At 46.2% G+C, this 23526-nt stretch overlaps 1 protein-coding gene across 1 annotated transcript in view; it reads right to left on the reverse strand.

Moving 5' to 3' along the window:
- Positions 1-23526, reverse strand: part of adamts6 (ADAM metallopeptidase with thrombospondin type 1 motif, 6) — a 429889-nt gene that overhangs the window by 93322 nt on the left and 313041 nt on the right. Inside the window, exons 13-14 of the mRNA XM_038791039.1 lie at positions 20230-20375; positions 5318-5381 (exon numbers count right to left, since the gene is read on the reverse strand). Coding sequence (XP_038646967.1) covers positions 5318-5381; positions 20230-20375 — 210 coding nt within the window. The remainder of the gene's footprint in view (positions 1-5317; positions 5382-20229; positions 20376-23526) is intronic.

A 23526-nucleotide genomic window follows, 5' to 3' on the forward strand; every position in this document is an offset into this window, starting at 1 on the left:
AAGGGCAGGTGGTCTTGTGTGCAGCTTATCCACCTCCTGTATTACGGCAACCAGGTTGGGGGTGGGTGGGAAGGCAGTGCACCACCCACCCGACCCATTTTAGATGCACCCTCTCAACTGTAAACACAGGAACGTTTGGGGTGGTGGTCTGGAAATTCCCCTAGTATCCATCTTGGACTTTTTATTGTTAGCAATGGTCAATGAAGAACATTGCAGCACACCACAACTGATCACTCAAAATTAACAAATTAACTTTATTAGCGCATGCGAATATGTAAATTGAGGAACAAAAGTCAAGTCTATTTTCTTTTATTGAATGAATTGCATGGTTTCTTGTAATTCGACCATTATCTCTTGATTATAGCTATACACATGACAGTATTTACACGCAGCACAATTTGAAATAACTACAGTAGCTGCATGAATTGTAAGTAAACAGGCTCCCATTGTCAGTTAAAATGATAGATGACTTAATTAAATCGAAAGATATTTGCTGATCTCTATTGAGTACAACAGGATGTAATTGGGGCTAAAACCTTTCGTAGTAATAAAACTCAAAATGGCATTTCTGCTCACATTAAATGAAATGCGTTTTCCTCAGAATTACTCTGAAGCCAAGTAAAATAAGTACACAAGATCTAATTTCCATATGTTACCAGAAAAATAATTAGAGTTGAAGATCTGAGGGTCAGACATACTGGTGTAACTGACCCTCGTCCAGGACTTCCAATGCCAGCCTGGTGATTAAGGTCCCTTAATTGAGAAGTAGTGGGTAGAGGGCCATGCCACCAGCAGCACATCTCAGAAGCCCGTCTGCTAGAAGGAGGCAAGGAATCTTAATTGAGCTATTTAGATGTAGGAATCCCAACATTCCAGATGAAAATACTGATACACAGTCTCAGTTTGTACGACAGTCCAGCGATGCAGCATTCCTCTGTTTGGATATCCGCTTGCTGGTCACTCCAGCTCAGTTGGCTGGACAGCTGGTTTGTGATGCAGAGGAAGGCCAGCAGCACGGGTTCAATTCCTGTACCGGCTGAGGTTATTCATGAAGACCCCGCCTTCTCAACCTGAGGTGTGGTGACCCTCAGGTTAAATCACCACCAGTCTCCCCTTCAAAGGGGAAAGCAGCCTAACGTTATCTTGGACTGTGGTGACTTTACTGCTGGCCACATTTCCTTTCATACCACTGGCTTTGCTGGGGGTGGCTGGAAGCTTTCCCAGAAACAATAGAAGGCGGCTGGGGAACCGTTGTATCCATTCACAAGTTAATGTGCAGCCCTTTACTGCACACCCAGTGTACTGTGGTGGGGGCTGTACCAGAGGGTGGTGATGGCTTGGAATGCACTGCCTGGGAGGGTGGTAGAGGCGCGCTGCCTCACATCCTTTAGAAAGTACTTGGTTGAGCACTTGGCACATTATAACATTCAAGACTATGGACCCAGTGCTGGCAAATGGGACTAGGTAGGCAGGTCAGGTGCTTTTCATGTGTCGGTGCAGACTCGATGGGCCGAAGGGCCTCTTCTGTATTAATTTGCTATTCTGTGATTTTAAGCGGCATTAATTCAATTGGTAAGAGTCCTGAGCACTATCTCAAATTACTTATGGCCAACCTGGGACACCAGATGGCCCACACAATGGCACGTAGACTGGGTGTTTCTCGGATGACAATGCACTGGAGTACCTTGAGGTGTTGAAATGCAGGAATTTGTGATGTAGGGACACCCACCTTCACTTGTAGTGATGGCTTTGTTTGTTGTTAACTAATGTTCCACTCCAAACAATAACACATGGATATATCAGTGCTAGCTCTCCTTGTATCAGGGGCCAAAGGTCTTTATGTGGCCCACCAAGATCAAGTCATTAAAAAAAATTTTTTTTAAATGTTTTTTTTTAAATGTTTTTTTTTTAATTAAGGTTAATGGGGGGGCTGTTGGGTTACTGGTATAGGGTGGATACGTTGACTTGAGTAGGGTGATCATTGCTCGGCACAACATGTGTTTCATGTGAAGTTTCTACTTTAAAATATTAATTAATAAAAATTAATTGCTTTTTTTTCTTTAAACTGAGTTACTTTGTTTTTCAAATAAATGTGTTTCATGTAAAGTTTCTACTTTAAAATATTAATTAATAAAAATTAATTGCTTTTTTTTTCTTTAAAAACCTTTTATTCTGGCTATTTTAAATATTAATTATTTTACTTAATATACTATGCGGCCCTTTAAAATTGTGAATTTCTGAATGTGGCCCTTGCACAGAAAAGTTTGCCCACCCCTGACCTAGATTCTGGCACATTTCTGCCAAAGGGTGGGATTTTGCAGCCCCATCAGTGGCGGGCATCATCTTGGGTGGGGCAGGAAAATTTGGAGAGCAGCCAAAAGTCAACTGACCTTTGGCTGCTCTCCAATTGATCCCGTCCTGCCCACAACTATGCCTGTACCTACCGGCGCAGGAAAATCGCAGAGAGGCATTTGGTAAAATGGTTAGGAATTTTTGAAATCATGCACTTGGCTTTTAAAGGTCCCTTTTCTCTTTGATATATTTAATGACCTGTACCACTTGTAGTAACTCTTTAAATCTATAAATTGTCTTAACAAATGCTTCGGGGCTGTTGGGCTGTAATGTAAAACCACTCACCTTGCTCTGGAATATACCTTCCTCCCTATGTGATGATTTAAATGTACCTTTTCAAACAATACACTGTCGATCTACTGGCCATTGGTAATAAATTTGCAACAAATAACGGGCGGAATTCTCCGACCCCCCGCAGGGTCGGGGAATCGCCCGGGGCCTTCGTAAATCCCGCCCCCGCCGTGGCCGAAATTCTCCGCCACCCGGGAATCGGCGGGGACGGGAATCACGCCGCGCTGGTCGGCGGGCTCCCCACGGTGATTCTCAGGCCCGCAATGGGCCGAAGTCCCGCCACTGTCAGGCCTCTCCCGCCGACGTGGTTTAAACCACCTCTGGTGGCAGCGGTAGCAGGCGGCGCAAGCGGGCCCCGAGGTGCTGGGGGGGGGGCCGCGGGCCGATCGGACCCCGGGGGGTGCCCCCACCGTGGCCTGGTCCACGATCGGGGCCCACCAATCGGCGGGGGGGGCCAGTGCCATGGGGGCACTCTTTTTCTTCCGCCGCCGCCACGGCCTCCACCATGGCGAAGGTGGAAGAGACCCCACCTACCGCGCATGCGCCGGGATGACGTCAGCGGCTGCTGACGCTTCGGCGCATGCGCGGCCTCCTGCCGGCTGGTGAAGGCCTTTCAGCCAGCCGTTTGCACCGGCTGGCGGGGCGGAAAGGCCGCTCGCGCCGGTCGGCAGGGCACCAACCCCTCCGGCGAGGGCCTAGCCCCTAAAGGTGGGGAGGCCCGACGCCGGAGTGGTTAGCACCACTCCGGTACGCCGGGACCCCCCGTCCCACGGGGTAGGGGAGAATACCGCCCCACATTCCCAAAAATATTGCCTTCTTGCTGATATGAATATTTTCACGGCGCAGGGATAAACCTGAAAAATCAAACTGAGCTTTCAAATATTTCACAGTTGACAACAGGGCAGGTGATTTGAGTCCGTGTTGACGGTCCGCGGGATTGCTGACGCAGGCGGAAAATCCGGAGAGAATCGGGAAATGTGCCTCTCGCCAGTGATGCTGCGAGGTTCACTCCCACAAGGGGCAAAAGCCTAATTTTAACGTTTATGAATACATTTGAATGTAATGACCCAGCGTCCCCCGTAACATGGTTTCTCCCTCACTAGATATTCAAACCTCGACCATGTGACGTCACAAGAGGGTTTGGCGAATATTGAGGGAAAGGAATACACTGGAGAATGGTATGTATTTTAACAGTGGACCCTAACAGTCCCCTGGTCTATATTCTAATTGGTTATATCTATTTGAAAGCATGACCCAAATAACACTGGCTAATTTCAATTTGAAACCTCTAAATATCAACCTTTCAAGCTGAAATGAACTGTTTACAAACTTGTCAAATTTGATCCCGATCATCCCCGATTTTAATCACCCTTCTACGCCTTCAGCGGCCATGAACCTAAGTTCTGATGTTTCCTCTCTAAACGTCTCAACTTTTCTCTTTCTCTTTCCTCCTTTAAGATGCTCCTTAAAGCTGAGCTCTTAGACCAAGCTTTAGCTCATGTGTCCCAATTCCCCCGTGTGGCTCAGGGAAAAATATTCCTTAATACCGGAGTGGTAAACGCCGGCAACAATGGGCCTCCTGGCCCTTCAATTCAGCGGTCTTCAGGAGGCCAGCAAGGCGCCGGAGTGCTGCGCGATGCTCCGACGCCGATGGCCGTCACTGCGCCGGCGCAGGCGCATGGTTGCTGTCTCCGTGCCGAGCACCATGGTGGAGACCTACAGTGGGCCCGCACGGAAGGAGGTAGGCCCCCCCCAGATCGCGGGTGCCCGCAATTGAAAGCCCCCGATCGCGAGCCTGGAACCCGTGGAGGCCCTCCCCGGAGTAAGATCTCCCTGCACCCCCCCCCCAACCAGGATGTCCACCACGGCCGCAGGTCTGAGCTCCCACCAGGTGGTACCAGGTTGGAACCACGCTGGCGGGACTCGGCGGAAGTTCGGCTGGTCGACCGCGGAGAATCGCCGTGGGGGTCTCTTTTAGCCGACCCCGACCGGCGCCGCATCGACCGCGCACACGCGTGACTGGCGGGTCCGCGGAGAATCACGGAAGCACCGTCGCGCCTGAGTTCCGGCTTGAATGGCTATTCTCTGCCCCCGCGCCGGGCGCAATTCTAGCGCGGAGTATCGGAGAATCCCGCCCGCTGTGTTTTGTTATTGTTTGTCAGTAAAGACTAATCGGTTCTATCGTGAAGGAATGATCGGGCCATTCCATGCAAACGCACAATCAGGTGATGTCTCGTGCCAGGTCAATTGTCAGCAGAATAAATCATTGAAGAGTTACCGAGGAAAGTATTCCCAAAAATGGTATGCAGGAAAGATACAGAAAATGTAAATTGTCAATGCTGGTGAAAAGGTAAAAATAAAAAACCATGTACGCTGGAATTAAAAGCAAAAAATAAATGCTGTAAATGCACAACAGGTGAACCAGCATCTAAAAGTTAAATGTAGGTTACTGTTCAAAGGAAGGTCTTCTCCAGAACGATTTCAATATAAGACTCTCACGGGAAATATTAAAAACTATCTTTCTCATGCAGGTTATGGCTGGCCAGCTGTGCATTTCCAGAACTTTCTATATTTAATAGTGAACAGTTGTTTTCTCTGGGGGAATTCTACAATTGGAAATGTAAACTTTTATCATCCATCGCCATTGCCAACAATCTTTAAATGTTTCACTTACGTCAGTGTTACAGGAGCGGTAACGTTTTCTCTCTCCAAGACAATACTTCCCACCACCAGACGGCCTATTTGACAATTTAAAAAAATAATGATTAAAGAAATGATATTCCATTTTGCCCCATAAGCCTTGAGAGATTAACAAAATAAAAATTCAAACTGTAGCCAGCATATCACAGCCAGAATAAAGATATCTGAAACGTACATTGAAACGTTAGGCAGTGTTTCACCACACTCATTAGCAGTAGCAACAAGTTGCTCATAGCTAGAAATATGCAAATTTAAAACTGCTGAGGAAATAATTGATTTTGTTTGTCAAAAGAAACATAAAGACATTTTGTTAAAAATGTTTGATAATATTCGGCTAAAGATATTCACTTTTTGATTCAATAAAATGACAAAAAAAATTCAATCGTTATCAAAGAATCATAGATTCCTACAGTGCAGTAGGAGGCCATTCGGCCCATCGAGTCTGAACCTATGAGCCAGGCCCACTTCCTCGCCCTATCCCAGCAACCCAACCTAACCTGCACATCCTTGGACACTAAAGGGGCAATTTAGCATGGCCAATCCACCTAACCTGCACATCTTTGAACTGTGGGAGGAAACCGGGGCATCTGGAGGAAACCCATGCTGACATGGGGAGAAACTGCAAACTCCACACACTCACAAGACCGGAATTGAACCCGGGTCCCTGCCGCTGTGAGGCAACAGTAATAGCACGGTGCCACCCTGCTACCCTTATCAAAGCAAACTTTCTCACGCTTTTGTCCTTGTGCAAAATACCTCATCCATGTTCTATCCAAAACAAACTATATGGTCAGACAACAGAAACCTAGCAGGGTAGACCTAACTGGTCTATGTTAAAGGACCTCCCACATTTAAACAGGACCAGCAGACCGAATGGAAAACAGGAGTCTGGCTCCAGTACCCAGAGGGGCAGTCCTGCTTCTCTCAGCCACACAAAAATAAATACTGATTTCTGGGCTCTTCTTTGGCTGCAAGCCTGGCACATGATCTGCCCAGTTGAGTGTTAAAATGGCATATGTGTGCTATATAGGTATTATAGGTATCCTGATTTGAATATTCTAATTAGTGGCCTGCTTGCTTCAAGCAGCTGCCTCTTTTTAGCCCTTGGACAAATTGCCGATGAACACACCAATAGCAGGAAGCGAGTGGAAAGCCTTCTTCCATGATTCCAGAGGCTATTGGAGGCCTCAAAATCTCCCCCAGTATTTATTTCACGTAATGCAAGGATGTAACTTTCAACTTAAGTGGGGACGCAAAAATGCAGCATTGCATCAGCTGCCCATTATATATAGAACATAGAACAGTACAGCACAGAACAGACCCTTCGGCCCTCAATGTTGTGCCGAGCCATGATCACCCTACTCAAACCCACGTATCCACCCTATACCCGTAACCCAACAACCCCCCCCTTAACCTTACTTCTATTAGGACACTACGGGCAATTTAGCATGGCCAATCCACCTAACCCGCACATCTTTGGACTGTGGGAGGAAACCGGAGCACCCGGAGGAAACCCACGCACACAGGGGGAGGATGTGCAGACTCCGCACAGACAGTGACCCAGCCGGGAATCGAACCTGGGACCCTGGAGCTGTGAAGCATTGATGCTAACCACCATGCTACCCTGCTGCCCCTAATCACATGTTACACCTGCCAAAGTTGGGAGTTACCTCCACTACACCGCCGCCCCCCCCCCCATTCCCTATCCCCTGCCACTCAACCACCTCCAAAAATCTCTACATTTTATTTGCTCATGATGACCTTTTTCTAGCTCTATTACCTCCTGATTAGCACTTTTTTGTTGAAATCTGCGGAGCTTTAAGCATTTCCCATAGGACAAGCATCTAAGCATTACTGAATTTGGATGGATCACATTATCCACTATTTTAGTATCTTGATGACAAAAGCTAGCCCATATAAGGTAAAAAGCTGAGTACAGTTATCTTATTAGTAAACGGCCAATAGGAAAAGATAATTTAAATAGACAACAATTTAACTATTTTTAAGCTGAGACAGTACTGGTGCAGGCACTAAGTGAAGGAAAAGAATATTAAAGAAAGGCTGACAAATGTTATGGCAGAATTTCTTTGCAACTTTGCCTGCTCTGCTGCGTAACTCTGACAGAGGATTAGTGGAAACCCCCCTCTGCACGAGCAAGTGGGCTTTCTGCCAAATAAAGTTATGGGTAGCTTTGGAGAAGAAATTTGGAGAAACATTAATCTGTGTTTCGCACCAATTCGATCTATTCTCTGAACTAAAATTTGAAAAGTTAGTTACAAAAGCATTTGCTGCATATTTGTGAAGCATGTTCATATTATTTTTTTCTGAACATTCTATCTAATTTTTTTCACAATGGAATTTAAAAAGCACTGCAAAGCATATTTTCCTGAGTAGGTTTCATGAACAGTTTAATTGAACTAAAGATCTGTGGAAGATTTTCTTCGCTCTTGTCTCGAGCAAGATCCAGTTCACTGCCAAGGATCAGGGGTCACCCAAATTCTGCCCATTTTCTGTTTATACGACTTCCTGGACCTTTCTTGAGCTGGGCCTGAGGTAACAGGGGGTGTTTCTCACACACTCATCCAACTCTGGTCTTACAATGGTTTATCGATTCAAAGAGAGATTTTGGTGCAGAATGAAATGAAATGAAAATGAAAATTGCTTATTGTCACAAGTAGGCTTCAGTGAAGTTACTGTGAAAAGCCCCTAGTCGCCACATTCCGGCGCCTGTTCGGGGAGGCTGGTACGGGAATTGAACGGTGCTGCTGGCCTGCTTGGTCTGCTTTAAAGGCCAGTGATATAGCCCAGTGTGCTAAACCAGCCCCTGATGGAGGCATTCGGCTGATTGTACCCATGTACTATTTGCAAGAGTAACTCAGTTAATCCCACTTCTCCACCCTTTCCCTGTAGTTCTGCAATTTGTTTCGTTTTAGGTGTTTATCCAGCTCTGCTTTGAAAGCCATGGTTAAAACTACCTCCAGCACATTCTTATGCAGTACATTCCACTCACTGCACCTAAGAATTTACCTCATTGCCAGAGCATACACTTTTGGAGAAAATGCTGTTCCTGGATGAGGGGGTGGGAGGGGGGGATGGTGGGATTGGGCATATATATGGGTGGTTGGGGGAGCATGGAACGGTCTTAGTGTAAAGGATCAAGCGGAAGTGGGAGGAGGAGTTGGGGAGAAAGATAGGATGGCGAAAGTATTGCGCCAAGTGAACTCATCCTCCTCCTGCGTAAAGATGAGTGTTATACAATTTAAATGGTGCACAGGGTCCACATGACTCAGTCCTGGATGAGTGTTTTTTTTTCTGGGAGTAGCAGATAGTGCAAGAAGTATGGGAGGGGACCGGCAAACAGTGCCCATATGTTCTGGGGTGTGAAGAGTTGGAGAACCTTTGGGAGGTGGTGTTCAGGAACTTCTGTTACAACAGCAATGAGGATTGTAAGGATTGAGATGAAGCCGGACCCTTTGGTTGCAATGGTCGAGGTGTCGGAGGTGCCGGAGCCGTTGGAAGGGAAGGAGCTGATGACGTGGCCTTCGCCTCTCTGATTGCCAGGTAATGGATACTTTTGAATTGGAGATTGGACACGTCGCCGGAGGTTGTGGCATGGTTGGGAGACTTGTACAAGTTTCTCGGGTTGGAGAAAATCTAATTTGTCCTAAGGGAGGAGGGCTTTTAGGTATGGTGGAGGCTGTTCATGGCTGTATTTGAGGAGCTGTTTGTCGTGGGATGAGGGGTGGAGTAAATGGGGAAAAGATGTATAAACTGTATACTCTGTTGGACGCTAAAGTTGTGTTATTATGTTGAATAAGTTTTGAATAAAATATCTTTGAAAAAGGTTTTTCCTCCTGTCACCCCTGGTTCTTTGCCAATCATCTTAAACTGATGTCCTCTGGTTCTTCACCTATCCATCAGTGAGAACAATTTCTCGATCTGGTCTATTAAACATGTCGTAAATCGCCTTTCAACCTTCTCTCCTCAAACTTGTGTCCTCTGGTTCTTGGCCTTTACAGCCATAAGAACAATTTATCTCTATCTGTACTGTTAAACCTAAATCAAATCTCTTCTCACCCTTCTCTTCGCCAAGAAGAACATCCATCCACTGTTACTGATCTGTAAGCTAAGTTCCTCATCCCTGGAACCATTCTTGTAAATCGGTTCGATATCCTCTCTAAAGTCCTCACATCCTTCTTGATGTGTGATGACCAGAATTGGACATGATACTCTGTTTGAGGCTAAAGCAATGCCTTGTTGCTTTTTAATGTTCCTGTTTATAATGTTGATTCAGTATTATATCTCAACCTTCAATGATTCTTGTAACAAACCCAACACTCAATCATTGTTGTACGACCTTATTCACCTGGGGTGTTGTTTTTAATATCCGGTGAACCTAAACCCCCAAATCCTTCTGTTCTTCCTCAAAACTGAAACTTCCCATTCAATATGTATTTATTACTTAAATTGTTTGGATGAGAATATATCGGCTTGCATTGAATTCTATATCTTATTTGTTTACTCATTCTCCCATCTTATCTCTACCCCCTTGCAACTTCCTTTATGTTTTGAAATGTCTACCATTTTTGAAGAATCTACTCCCTCTAGCACTGCACCAAATAATTTTGTAGCGACCGGGCCTGGTTTAGCTCAGTTGGCTAAACAGTTGGTTTGTGATGCAGTGGGAGGCCAGCAGCGTGGGTTCAATTCCCATAGTGGCTGAGGTTATTCATGAAGGCCCCACCTTCTCAATCTTCTCCCTCGCATGAGGTGTGGTGATCCTCAGGTTAAATCACCATCAGTCAGCTCTCCCCCTCAAAGGGGAAAACAGCCTATGGGACTATGGCGACTATACGTTTACCAAATCATTGAGGTACACAATGACAAGGAACAGTCCCAGAAGAGAACCCTCTGGGGTAATGTTAGCTACTTCCAGCCACTCAGAGAAAGTGCCTATTAACTTCTCCCTCTAATATCATACTCCTACGTCTTCTCCAATAATCCCCTGTATGGTATGCACCACATTCAGTGCATGTCCCCCAACCACCAGACCTTTAGGGCACGAAAATACCAAGAGATAACAAAGTCCCCGAGCGAGCACATCTCGCCACCTGTTTCCCGGTACTTGCAGTGCACTTGAGCGGGGCTGCTCATAGCCCCGTTTTTACAATTGGGAGCTCCGCTCGCCTGAACTCCCTGTTGTAGCAAGAGACGGAGATGCCATAATGGAGTCCCAATCTCTGAGGCCCCAAAACGAATCCCCAACCTCTCCCTCCCAGCTTGAACGCAACATGGGAGGGTCCCCTGGCACCCCCTAACAACACCCCCCAACACCCACATCGGGCATCCCCGGCCCGATCACGTGCACACAAGAAATACCAGCTTGGCAGTGCCAGGCAGGAACCAAGGTGGCAGTGCCAGGGTACCAGGCTACCCAGTTGCACCAGCAGTGCCAGGGCATCACTCTGCCCAAAGAGCATGCAGCTGGGGCCTCCGATCCCCTTGGAGAACCCACCAGTGCTGTTCCATCAGGTCCCCGTTTTTGGGGACCAGTACCAAACAGCGCTCGCCTGAGGTCCCCGAGGTGAAGGGATTGAATCCCAAAGCCTCAGGTACTTCGGGAATCTGCACATTAGAGTGAGGCTTACTAGTTCGCTCTAATATGCAGATTATCCAAAAAATGATCCTGCCCACTGTGGGTGGGATTCACCTTACAATGTCTCGCGAGATTGCGTTGAATCTTGCGAGGCATTGCGAGCTGGGTAGATCCCAGGAGCGGGGCCTCCCGCCTTCCACCGGCCACGCAGCAAGCTGATTTTCTGGCCCATCGTGACCGGAGGATCGCACCCAAAATTTCCAGAAGAACACCACCATGTCTGTTAAGAACAATCTTCTTGATTGAGTCCATTTCTGGCTGCTTTAACTTTTTTTTTACTACATTTAGATATTTGGTCATTAATCTTTGATTAAAGATTCTAGCATTTTCTCTACTGCAGATGTCAAGCCAACTGGCGTGTAATCACTTGGATTAGTTCTGGCTCCCGACATGAAGAAGGATATTAAATTGACCAGTCCACAGTCCTCTGGTATGTATCTATGCTGAATTATAGACTAAAAAATGAAGGGTGAATTGTTGCAGGGCTCTCCTATAACTTCAGAAGGAATGGCACCATTGCCACCATCTAGCCAGGGTTTCAGTGATTCTTCCACTCGACATGGAGTGGAAACCCTCCCCAAAGTCATCTTGGAATTTCTTGCTCCGTCTTTTCCCGCTCCTATTTCCCAAGCCAGCCATGGACTTAGCTCTGGATGTACCATCACTCTCATCGCTATTCAGAATAGAATACTGGCTGCAGAGTGGGATGTACTCGGAGGACTCGTGCACTGCCTACCTGTTTCTTCTTGATGGTCCGGTGGTCATCAATTCCCTCTCTCCCTGCATAGCCTCAAGCCGAAGGGTGACCTAGAATCCTGGAGTTTCCGCATAGCGCAGGAAGTACACTCCAGAGGCTGATGCTGTGTAAAGTTCCATTTTGAGAGAACCTACCATTTCTTGTGCACCTTTCCTGTAGTAGGGCCCTAGCTGTTATTGTAGGATAGAATTGGTCAGATTGTGCCTTGTCTACACACCAATCATTCCATGGGTTATATACAGCCAAAGAAGTCCAGCAAAGCCCAGTAAGTTTGAAATTATTGTGTGCGGCCCAGAAAAATAGAAATGCTCCCTTGGATTCCACAAAAACAATCTGGGTCTCAGTCGCCTAGCCACACTTGTATTGCTGCTGGCCTGGGCAGCATATTCACCATGGTAATGGTACTGGTATAAGGATAGCTGAGTTTGTATCCCCTTGGGTTTAGAAGTTCGAAGAGTGATCTAATTGAGCTGTTTAAAATGGCAAATCGATTTGGGAGATTAGGTACAGAGAAAATGACCAGGATTTTACCATTTGTGCGGAGGTTCCCATGACAGGTGGAAATGCATTGGGAAGGCAGCAGGACTTGGCGACGACCAATTAATCGTCTACTACTAGAGCTGCTGTCTTATTCAGAATTGTCCTCCTGCTGCCAAGAGCTGCTGACCCAATCAAAGAGCATGTAGTTCAGTAGCTTTAGCAATGCCATTGGGAGCAGGGGCCAATGCTGAGGAAGCTTGAAGACCAGGGGCCTACAGCAGATAGGTGAAGACAAGATTCAAAACCAAGACCGCGCTGGGTGTTGGAGCTGAAAGCCCTCTGGGAAATTCATGGGGCCTTCCCTGCCCGACACTCTCTTTGCTTTTTAAAACCTCCTCCCCAGCACTGCCACTGGGAGGCTGCTCCCATTTAGCCAATGGTCTCCTCAAACAGCTGAGTATCGGTCCGCCCACTATTGGCACCCTAAAATGGTCTCTAATTTAGCCGTTGGTTATTGAAATTGTAGGTCTGCCTCCTTGAGGCGGGCAGATGTCCACTTCCAGTCCTACTGTCGGTAAAATGCCCTCACCTGTCACCTCCCCCTCCCCCCATTGGGAAACTGATCCAATCAAGTTGCGACAATTTTACTTGCTTCCCACCAAACTCCCAGGGGTCCACTATGTTCTCTGCAGGGGGAAATCCAGCACCAGGGGCATGAATTTAAAATGAGAGATCAGCCACTCAGGACTGAAATCAGTCAAAGTATGATGTAAATTTGCAACTCAATACCCCAAAAGGCTGTGGATCCTGGAGCAATTGAAACTTTCATGACAGATTAATAGATTTTTTTTTGGCTAAAGATATCATGGGATACAGAACAAATATGGGTAAATAAAGAATCAAAGAATTTACAGTGCAGAAGGAGACCATTTGGTCCCTCGAGTCTGCACTGGCTCTTGGAAGGAGCACCCCATTTAAGCTCACTTCGAACCTATCCCCATAACCCAGTAACCCCATCTAACCTTTTGGACTCTAAGGGCAATTTATCATGGCCAATCTACCTAACATGCACATTTTTGGACTGTAGGAGGAAACCGGAGCAGCCGGAGGAAACCCACGCAGACACGGGGAGAATGTGCAGACCCCACACAGGCAGTGACTCAAGCCGGGAATCGAATCTGGGACCCTGGAGCTGTGTAGCAACAGTGCTAGCCACTGTGCTACCGTGCTGCCCTTAAGTGGAGGTGCAGATCCACCATGACCTAAATGAATAATGGAACAGGTTCAAGAGGCTGTGCGTTAAGGTGGTGGACAGATTCAGTCCAGTAAGCTGCATCGAATGGGTCATTTGATGTCACAAGCTCACTGGCTCAATGCAAATGAGGCCAGGCCCTCAAAATTGCTGCTGCCCCTTCACCACAGGTATGGGCAAGTAGCTGGCACCCAAATCCTCACTGGCATCTATGCAGGAAGGATCTCAAACACAGGCACAACTTATCATTGCCTGTGTATTACAGATTTTCTTTAAGCAGAGACACAAGAGCAGGTTGAGGAAGGAAGTGGTTCTCGACAAGAACCTGGTGGGGAAGTGTTTAAATTTATACCAGTTCTTCCAAAATATGAGGAAAAGGATTTGGAAGTATTACTTATTTCTTTTGAAAACGTAGCTAAAGAGATGAAATGGCCAAAAGAAAGTTGGACATTACTTTTACAAAGTACACCGGCAGGGCAGCAGGGTAGCATGGTGGTTAGCATAAATGCTTCACAGCTCCAGGGTCCCAGGTTCGAATACCGGCTGGGTCACTGTCTGTGTGGAGTCTGCACGTCCTCCCCCTGTGTGCGTGGGTTTCCTCCGGGTGCTCCGGTTTCCTCCCACAGTCCAAAGATGTGCGGGTTAGGTGGATTGGCCATGCTAAATTGCCCGTAGTGTCCTAAAAAAAGTAAGGTTAAGGGGGGGTTGTTGGGTTACGGGTATAGGGTTGATACGTGGGTTTGAGTAGGGTGATCATGGCTCGGCACAACATTGAGGGCCGAAGGGCCTGTTCTGTGCTGTACTGTTCTATGTTCTAGGTAGAGCTTTTGTGGTGTAAGTATCATTGTTGGAAGAAGTATCTGTAAATTATGATGTGTGTAAAGAAAGCTATCCTTAGTGCACATGAGTTGGTTCTTACGACATACAGGCAGAAATTTTTAAATGCATTGAAACAGCTTGGACAAACTCCTATTGAATCTTTTTAAAGAATTTAAAGATTCACTTCCTTTGGTTATTAGGATGTATGTTAAGTAACAAAAAGTTAAAACTGCTAGATAGGCAGCAGAACTAGCTGATGATCACAAACTGGTCCATAGAACCAAACCCTTTTTACTCATCCTTTTAAACAAGAGAGAAAATACGGTGGGAAGGAGAAAATCAAACAAAAAGACAAGAAAGAGATGGAACAGTTGGAAATGGTCAGGAAATTTCACCTCAGATCAATAGGAAATGTACTGAGAGTGGGAGTGACATTCAGAGACCTAAGTGTTTCCACTGTAACAAAGTGAGGCATAGGCTAGCAGATTGCTGGAATCTAAATGGAAGACAGTTACAGTAGCAGAGAAGGAAGTATATGTAAAGGAAGTGGCCGTTAAAATTGAAGCAGTAGAAATGTGCTCTTTCAGAATCAATGAAAAAAGTGGATAGATCTCAAGATGGTTCAGAGAATTATTTGAGTATTGGTGAAGGAAGTCAGGTAATTGAAGGTTCGGAATATTTTGTATCAAGGGAGGGAATTTCAAAGGAAGGGATTCACCGGTTCCCTAGTCGCGTGTTTCTCGGTGGGACGTCGTTCACTGGCGGTGGGATTATATCTTCCTACCGCTTGTCAATGGGATTTCCCATTGGAAGCACCCCACGGCGCAGTAAAACCTATCGGTGGTGACGTGCTGCCACCAGGAAAAGTGAATCGCAACGACCGGAGAATTCCAGCCATTGGGCGGGATTCTTCGAGACTCCGCGCCAAAATCGCTCTTGGCGTAGGGGCAGAGAATAGGGTGGCAGACCCGCGATCGGGGGAGAATAGGGTCGGGGGGCCATTGAAAGAGGCCTCTGCGCCGATTCTCAGCCGGCAGCTGGCTGAGTTCCCACCGGCATGGTTCCCTCATGGCTCCACCCGACGGGAGCTCGGAGTGGCGAATGCGGAACCAGTGGGGGGCGGGGGGGGATCCCTCGCCAGTGGGGGCCTCTAGGACAGCCAGGCTCACGATCGGGGGCCACCGATTGTTGGGTGCACGCGATCCGGGGGGGGGGATATATTGCTGGGGGCGGCTTGCCCATGGCGAACCCGTGGCCGGAAGTGCAGGGCCCCGTATTGGAGCTTCGTGGAGTACTCCGGGGCCCTGCAAGCCCCCTTCAAAATGGAGAATCACTCTGGACTTTCTTGAGGAGATTCGTGACCGTTTTCTCGCGTGCATGGGGACATAGCCCCCATTTCAGAGAATTCCGCCCATTATCTTTGCAATCATTATAATTACATAATATGACATGTGTTATTGTGAAGTAAGAAAATTGTTCTTGTATGATGTAATAGGTTATGCGGTTTGATGTCAAATTGATATACAAATTTATAAATTTGTATAAAGTGGATGTAATACCAGTGTAAAAAAATCTTCATGGTTATGAAGATTTCTTTCTTTCAAAGTGAGAGGTGTTAAGAAAAAAAAAGGAGTTTTTAAGGAATTATATTTGTATTGGTAAATATTAGAAATTTGGTACAGTTTTAAGTGGGTTTAATTTAATGTTTCTGTGTCTGGAATGGTAAAACTTATAGTTAGATTCATGCTGGACAAAGCTATTTGTATTTGTGGGGGTTGGTTAAGTTCCAACTGTATTTCCATTGTGCTTAGAGTGGGCTACAACATGAAGAATAAATAAACCAGCAGTGGATGCTCAGCAAATGGGGCCTTGTGAGGCAGGGAAGCTTTTAAGTTTTAGTTTATCTTATTTGTTTGCAGTTGAAGATAGGTAGTGAAAGAGAGGCCGCTCTCCCTGCTCTGTTAGGATCAGTTGGTTTAGAAGCTAAGAGAGGGAACATCTCTTCCATTTTTCTCGTGGAAAAGCCATATCATGGAGTAATAGTTAATAAAACAAATGCAGAGATCTGAAGAACAGATAGTTAAGTAAACTAGAGAAATAAAGAGAAATTTCCAAGAAGTCTGAGGCTAAAGGTACTAGAAAAAAGCTGATCAGTAAAGCCAGATAGAGCTGAAAATAAGGCTGAGACGCCAGAAAGATATCAAAAGTGACTTTCAGGTTTGTGAGATTTTACTAAAGCCTGTGGAACTTGAGTTGAAAAAACTATGGAAATCAGTGGCTGTATCTTGCAGTACATGTAAAAGGAAACGTAAAGGGGAATGATGTAAAATCCTGGACTGGATTAACTGTTGAAAGTGGTGCAGACCATTTGTAATGTAAACATGTTAATGCTGAAGGTTAATGTGCAGGTTCAGTCGGCAGTTAAGAAAGCAAATGCAGGGGGGAAGGTAGCCGGGGGGGGGGGGGTTACGGGCTCGTTATGGGGGTTTGATGGCAAGCTAAGGCCCAAAACCAAACTATAAATAAATGCCTATAAACATGTGCCTCGGCCATATTGGGGAATGTAAAATATGTATGCCGGCTAAAGGGGGCGGCCACAATTGTTGTTATGAAGATGCTTACCTGTAAATATTCATGTTAAATTTCTGTGTTTTCTTTTTTTCTCTCTAATAATTTGTAATTTGTCATATATAACATATATAAAATATGAAAACTCAATAAAAAACATTTATAAAAAAAAAGAAAGCAAATGCAATGTTAACATTCATGTCAGGAGGGCTAGAATACAAGACCAGGAATGTACTTCTGAGGCTGTATAAGGCTCTGGTCAGACCCTATTTGGAGTACTGTGAGCAGTTTTGGGCCCATATCTAAGGAAGGATGTACTGGCCTTGGAAAGGGTCCAGAGGAGGTTGACAAGAATGATCCCTGGAATGAAGAAGTTCTCGTACGAGGAACGTTTCAGGACTCTGGGTCTGTACTCGTTGAAGTTTAGAAGGATGAGAGGGGAATCTTATTGAAACATACAAGATACTGCGAGGCCTGGATAGAGTGGACATGGAGAGGATGTTTACACGGAGTAAAAACTAGAACCAGAGGACACCATCTCAGATTAAAGGGACAATCCTTTAAAACAGAGATGAGGGGGAATTTTTTCAGCCAGAGGGTGGTGAATCTGTGGAACTCTTTGCCGCAGAAGGCTGTGGAGGCCAATTCACTGAGTGTCTTTAAGGCAGAGATAGATAGGTTCTTGATTAATAAAGGGGTCAGGGGTTATGGGGAGAAGGCACAAGAATGAGGATGAGAAAAATATCAGCCATGGTTGAATGGCGGAGCAGACTCGATGGGCCAAGTGGCCAAATTCTGCTCATATGTCTTATGTAATTTGCAAAACTTGACTGGATTTTGGAATGCAAACTGCTAAGGCAAAGCAGTATTATGAGAGAAGATTTTAAAGCCTGTTTTTGGGAGTGAAGTTTGGAAACTCTCATGCAACAATCATCTGGGGGGAATCCTGAGGAGTAAACCACAGACACTGACTTGGGTTCAGAACAGAGTGCGCATTTAACCACAGCTAATCTGTGTACTTAAAATGGACTTTGTGTTAATACAACCACTGTAACTTAAGATGTACTTTGCAATCTGTGTTAATCTTAAAATCGGTGTGTGTTTGTTAAGCTAAGGGGGGAGTAAAGGAGTATTGTATAATAATGCTACTTTTCAACTTTAATCATTTTTTTCTTGTTGTTAAAACTAATTAGTGGTCCTGTGATCTGTTCCTCCGCATTTTATAAAATAAATAAAAGTTGCGGTCTTTTGAGCCAGGGTTCCATTCTGGGATCGTTCCATCCAGTTATAACATGATCGTAACATATCACTGAATCAGAGAATAATACAGCACAGAAGAGGCCCTTCGGCCCACTGAGTCTGCACTGACGCATGAAAAACACCTGGGCCGGGATTCTCCGACCCGGCGCCAGGTCGGAGCATCCTCGGGGGGGGGGGGGGGGGGGGAGGCGCAATGCCGGCTTCCCCATTCTCCATCGCTGTTTTTCGGGCGCCCGCAGGATCGCTGCCACGCCAGTCGGGAGTCATTGACAGTGACTCCCCCCGGCGATTCTCCGGGCCCTGATGGGCCGAGTGGCCGACGTGTTTGGCCAAGTCCTGCTGGCTTGGATTACTCACCTCCCACACGGTGGAATCTGGAAGGTGAGTGTGGGGGGGTGCCGTCCTGGGGGGGGGGGGGGGGGGGAGGGGATCAGACCCGGGGGGGGGGGGGGGCCCTATGGTTGCGTGGCCCGCCATCGGGGCCTACCGATCGGCGGGCGGGTTGTTTCCATGGGGGCCTACTTTACTCTGTGGCGGGCCCAAGTTGGGCTCTGCCATATTGCCCGGGGGCCGGCGCGGAGAAGAGAACCCCTGCGCATGCACGGAAATACACCGGCCATTCCGCGCATGCGCGGACTCGCGCAGGCCGTTCCGTGCCAGCTGGAGTTGCAGGGGCCACTCCGGCAGCAACCTAGACCCTAGAAAGGGGAGAATCCCTCACTATCGGGGGCCGTTAACGGCGGAGTTGTTGGCGCCGGTTTTCACGCCTGCCTGGGGACATAGCCCCATTATTTGAGAATCCCGTCCCTGATCTGCCTACCTAATCCCATTTGCCAGCATTTAGTCCATATACTCGAATGTTATGGCCTGCCAAGTGCTCATCCAGGTACGTTTTAAAGGATGTGAGGCATACCACCTATACCACCCTCCCAGGCAGTGCATTCCAGACCGTCACCACCCTCTGGGTCAAAACATTTTTCCTCAAGGCCCCCGTAAACCTCCTGCCCCTTGCTGTGAACCTGTGTCCCCTCGTAACTGACCCTTCAACTAAGGGGAACATCTGCTCCCTATCCACCATGTCCATGCCTCTCATAATCTTGCACACCTCGATTAAGTCACCCCTCAGTCTTCTCTGCTCCAGCAAAAACAACCCAAGCCTATCCAACCTCTCTTCATAACTTAAATGTCGAATCCCAGGCAACATCCTGGTGAATCGCCTCTGTTCCCCTCCGGTGCAATCACATCCTACCTAATAATAATAATAACTTTTTATTGTCACAAGTATGAAGTTACTATGAAAAGCCCCTCGTCGCCACATTCTGGTGCCAGTGAGTACTCCAGCTGTGACCTGACCAAAGTTCTATACAACTCCAACATGACCTCCCTGCTTTTATAATCTATCCCTCGATTGATAAAAGCGAGTGTCCCATAAGCCTTTTTCACCACCCATTCACCTGCCCTTCTGCCTTCAGAGATCTATGGGCAAACATGCCAAGATCCCTTTGTTTCTCGGAACTTCCCAGTGTCATGCCTTTCATTGAATACTTCCTTGTCACATTACCCCTTCCATAGTGTATCGCCTCACACCTGTCAGGGTTAAATTCCATCAGCCAATTTTCTGCCAATTTGACCATCCCGTCTATATCTTCCTGTACCCAAAACATTCAACCTTACTGTTAACCACCCAGCCAATCTTTGTGTCATCTGCAAACGCACTGATCATACCCGCCACATAGTCATCTATGCAATTTTTATAAATGACAATCAATAGGGGGCCCAGCACAGATCCCTGAGAGTAACGCACCAATGGTGCTGGTAAGGAATTATTAAGCAACACTTAAATTAGTCTAGCAAGCTGCTTCAATGTTAGAAATAATGGCCGTCCAGCATATTATCCAAGTCATGTCTCTGTCCACAGATGTGCGATAAACAGCATTACTTAGAGGTGCGAAAATGCAATTGTAGAGTATTAATATATTCAGTCTTATTCTTCAGTTGCAACCTTCTGATGCTTGTTAGAGAGAACATATGTAATCAAATTACTGTGTTGTTTTCAAGTATGTCTTTTTGCTCTGGCTTACTTTAGTTACTTACGCTGGACTGTCACAGTGCCTCAAAGATGAGGAGACTCCTCCCCCACATGTTCTACTGCATTCTCCCCATATGGACCATGGTCCCCAGCCTCCATTTACACTCTGAGGCCAAGTACCGAAAGATACACATTCACCTTGATAACACCACTGTAAAAGACCGGAAAACATAGAATTAGTTATTCAACTGGCAGAATAGAAAAAGTCTAACAGCTTAAGCAATAATGAATTGGAACAATTAGTCATCCTGGTCCTAACAAAATGTATATTGAAAGATTAAATACCAATCACTTTTGTTCAACTATTAGTGCTGGATTTTTACGACTAAGGCAAGTAGCTTGAGTGGGGAAAGTACATAATTTTAGAAGATCCTGTGAGACCCAATTTCCACTCAGGGAGGCATGAGCAGGATAGATTCAGGCTTCTTATAGCAGAACGCCATGGAGGCAAATGAGTAACAAATTGGGCTTGCTAGACGGCTCACATCAGCTTGGTTCTGTGTCCCAGTTGTTTTGGAAGCTGTTAGACACACTAACCCTGATGCACTCACTCCTTCCCCATGTCCTCATACCACCCCCATGCCAACTCAAGCCCCCATCCATCCCCTATATCACTTCTCCCGCCACTTACCTAGCATCCACCATGGGAAGGTCTTATGAACCATGTGGAGATGAAAATCACATAAGCTTTTAGCAATCTAATACACCGTTAACACATACACACTTGACAGTGAATAAAACTTCCATTCATGAATTCTATTCAAAGCTTTTGGGCATGATCTACCAGCTGCGTCCCGCACTGCGGGTTAAGGCTCATTGATTGGACAAAATTGTGTTTATTTAAACTTAGCACAATGTTCAAATGGTCTTGCTGACTTCCCTCCAATATGAATCAGACTCCTCCCCTTCCCCCTGCTGGCAAAGTTGAGTCAGTCAGAAATGGTGGTGGGCTTCTGTATCTGTGTCTCATCTGCCATTGGAAAGCATTGCGGGGCGGGGTCTTCCTGACTCTGAAGATAAGAGTCTCGACGGTAGAGTTACCAGAAATAAGATGCTTCTCTTCTGATCTTGCTCACAAATGTTGTGACATTTCAAAGAATCATACAATGGTTACACCACAGAAGGAGGCCCTTTGGCCCATCATGTCTGTGCTGGTCCTCTGAAGGAGCAATTTCCCCATTGCACTCTGCTGCCTTTTCCCCAGAAACCCTGCAATTTTCTTGTTTTACGTTAATGATCTAATTCCCTTTTGAATGCGTCCATTGACCCTGCCTCCTCCACACACTCGGGCAGTGCACTCCAGATCTTAACTAGTCGCTGCGTGAAAACATGTTTACTCATTGCTTTTGCTTCATTTGCAAACTGCTTTAAATTCGTGTCCTCTTGTTCTAAATCCTTCCTCCAATGGGAACAGTTTCTCTTTACTTATTCCGTCCAAACCCCTTATGATATTGAATATTCCGTCAACTCTCCTCCCTTCTACAATTACCAGTCCCAACATCTCCAATCTATCTGAACATTATTGGAGTTCCTCATCTCTGGAAACATCCTTATGACTCTTCTCAGCACCCTCTCTAATATCTTCACAAACGTCCGAAAGAGTGATGCCCAGAACTGGACCCAAGTTGAGACTGAATCCCAGTTGAGACTGGATTATCAGAGACAATCCAGTCGAATTGCTGATGCACTGACCACCGTGGGAATTGTCTGGGAAGTTTGAACTTCCCCTGTTCCATCGGACCCTCGGCAAAAGTCTGCAACTCTGTGCTAGAATTGGAGACTTCGCACAGCTCTGGCATACTTACCCCAATGGTCACCTAGTAAATGTTAAGACAGAAAAATTGAGCCTAACTCCTCGGTGATTATACAATTGACCACCCCCACCACAACACACAAATGATCCCCCCGGCTCTTTGCTTGACGTCCCAACTACCCCAATCATCCTCCGACAGCTCCCTATGATTCCCTCAACCCAACTATTCAATTATCCCCTTTATCCTCTAACTCAAACCAATAATCCCTCCTCCCAATGATGCTAACCAACCCCCACCTGCCCCGACCCAACTAGCCCCCAATACCCGACTACCCCATGGCATGACTAAACCCGTACCCACTCACCCATCTAACCACCCCACTCACCTGCCACCCAACCACCTTGCCCACTTGCCACCCAACCCACCTACCACCGACCCACTTACAGTACTGATATATTCACCCTTTCACCCTGCCCATCTACTCATTCATCCATTTACCCATTCACTAACATTCGCATTAGATAGCTAGTGCCATAAAAAGGGGGCATGTCCAGTCTTTCCCTGATGCTTCGGCACTGCAATGGAGTTTTTTGATGGAAGCTGCGGTTTGCATTTCTGAAGAAGCTGAACCAGGAAGACACGGCCAGAAGTGTGGAACTGTGGCGGGGTGGGGAAAAGTAGGAGTGAAGCGACAATCTGACATTGATTGCCACACCTTGGAAACCGGGGCCAGTGTTATATACAGGTTTAAAATAACTTCCTTGCTTTGTTAACCACTCTCTCAACCTGTCCATCCACCTTCAATTATTTATGAACTTGGACATCAAAGTCCCTCTGCTGTTGCTGCCCCTTCAGAGTTTTGTGTCTTTTTTTACCTTGTTTCTCTGTGTTCTTCCTATCAATCTGCATTATACTTAATCTGCCACTTGTCCCTGATTCCATCAAACGGTTCATGTCCTTTTGAATTTCTCCACTATCCTTCTCATGGTTCCCAACACTTCCAACTTTCCTTTCCTCTACAAATTTTGAAAATGTGCCCTGTACACTAAGGTACAGGTCATTAATATAAATCAGGAAGAACAGGGGTCCTGGGGATCTCCAATATAAATTTTGCCCAGTCTGAAATAAAGGGCGGAAGACCACTACTCTCTGCTTCCTACGTTCTTTCCATGTTGCTACTGTCCCTCTTATTCCATAAGCTCTAGCTTTGCTCACAATTGTCATGTGGCACTTTTAGAAATCCATGTGCACCACATCAGCAGCATTACTCTCATCAACCCTCTTCAATATGTCTTTTAAAAACTCCACAAGTTAGTTAAACATGATCTTCCCTGTACAAATTCATGCTGGCTTTCCTCAATTTAGCCACATTCGACCAAGTGATTATTAATTTGATCCCAAATTAGCGTTTCTAAAAGCTTCCACACTACCAGGGTTAAACTGACTGGCCTGTAGTTGCTGGGCTTGCTTATCTTTACACCCTTTTTAAATGTGAAATTCTCCAGCCCTCTGACATAGCCCGAGTCAAAGGAATATTCAAAAATTATG

The sequence above is a fragment of the Scyliorhinus canicula genome, chromosome 3 (genome assembly GCF_902713615.1).
Source record: "Scyliorhinus canicula chromosome 3, sScyCan1.1, whole genome shotgun sequence".
Lineage (NCBI taxonomy): Eukaryota > Metazoa > Chordata > Chondrichthyes > Carcharhiniformes > Scyliorhinidae > Scyliorhinus > Scyliorhinus canicula.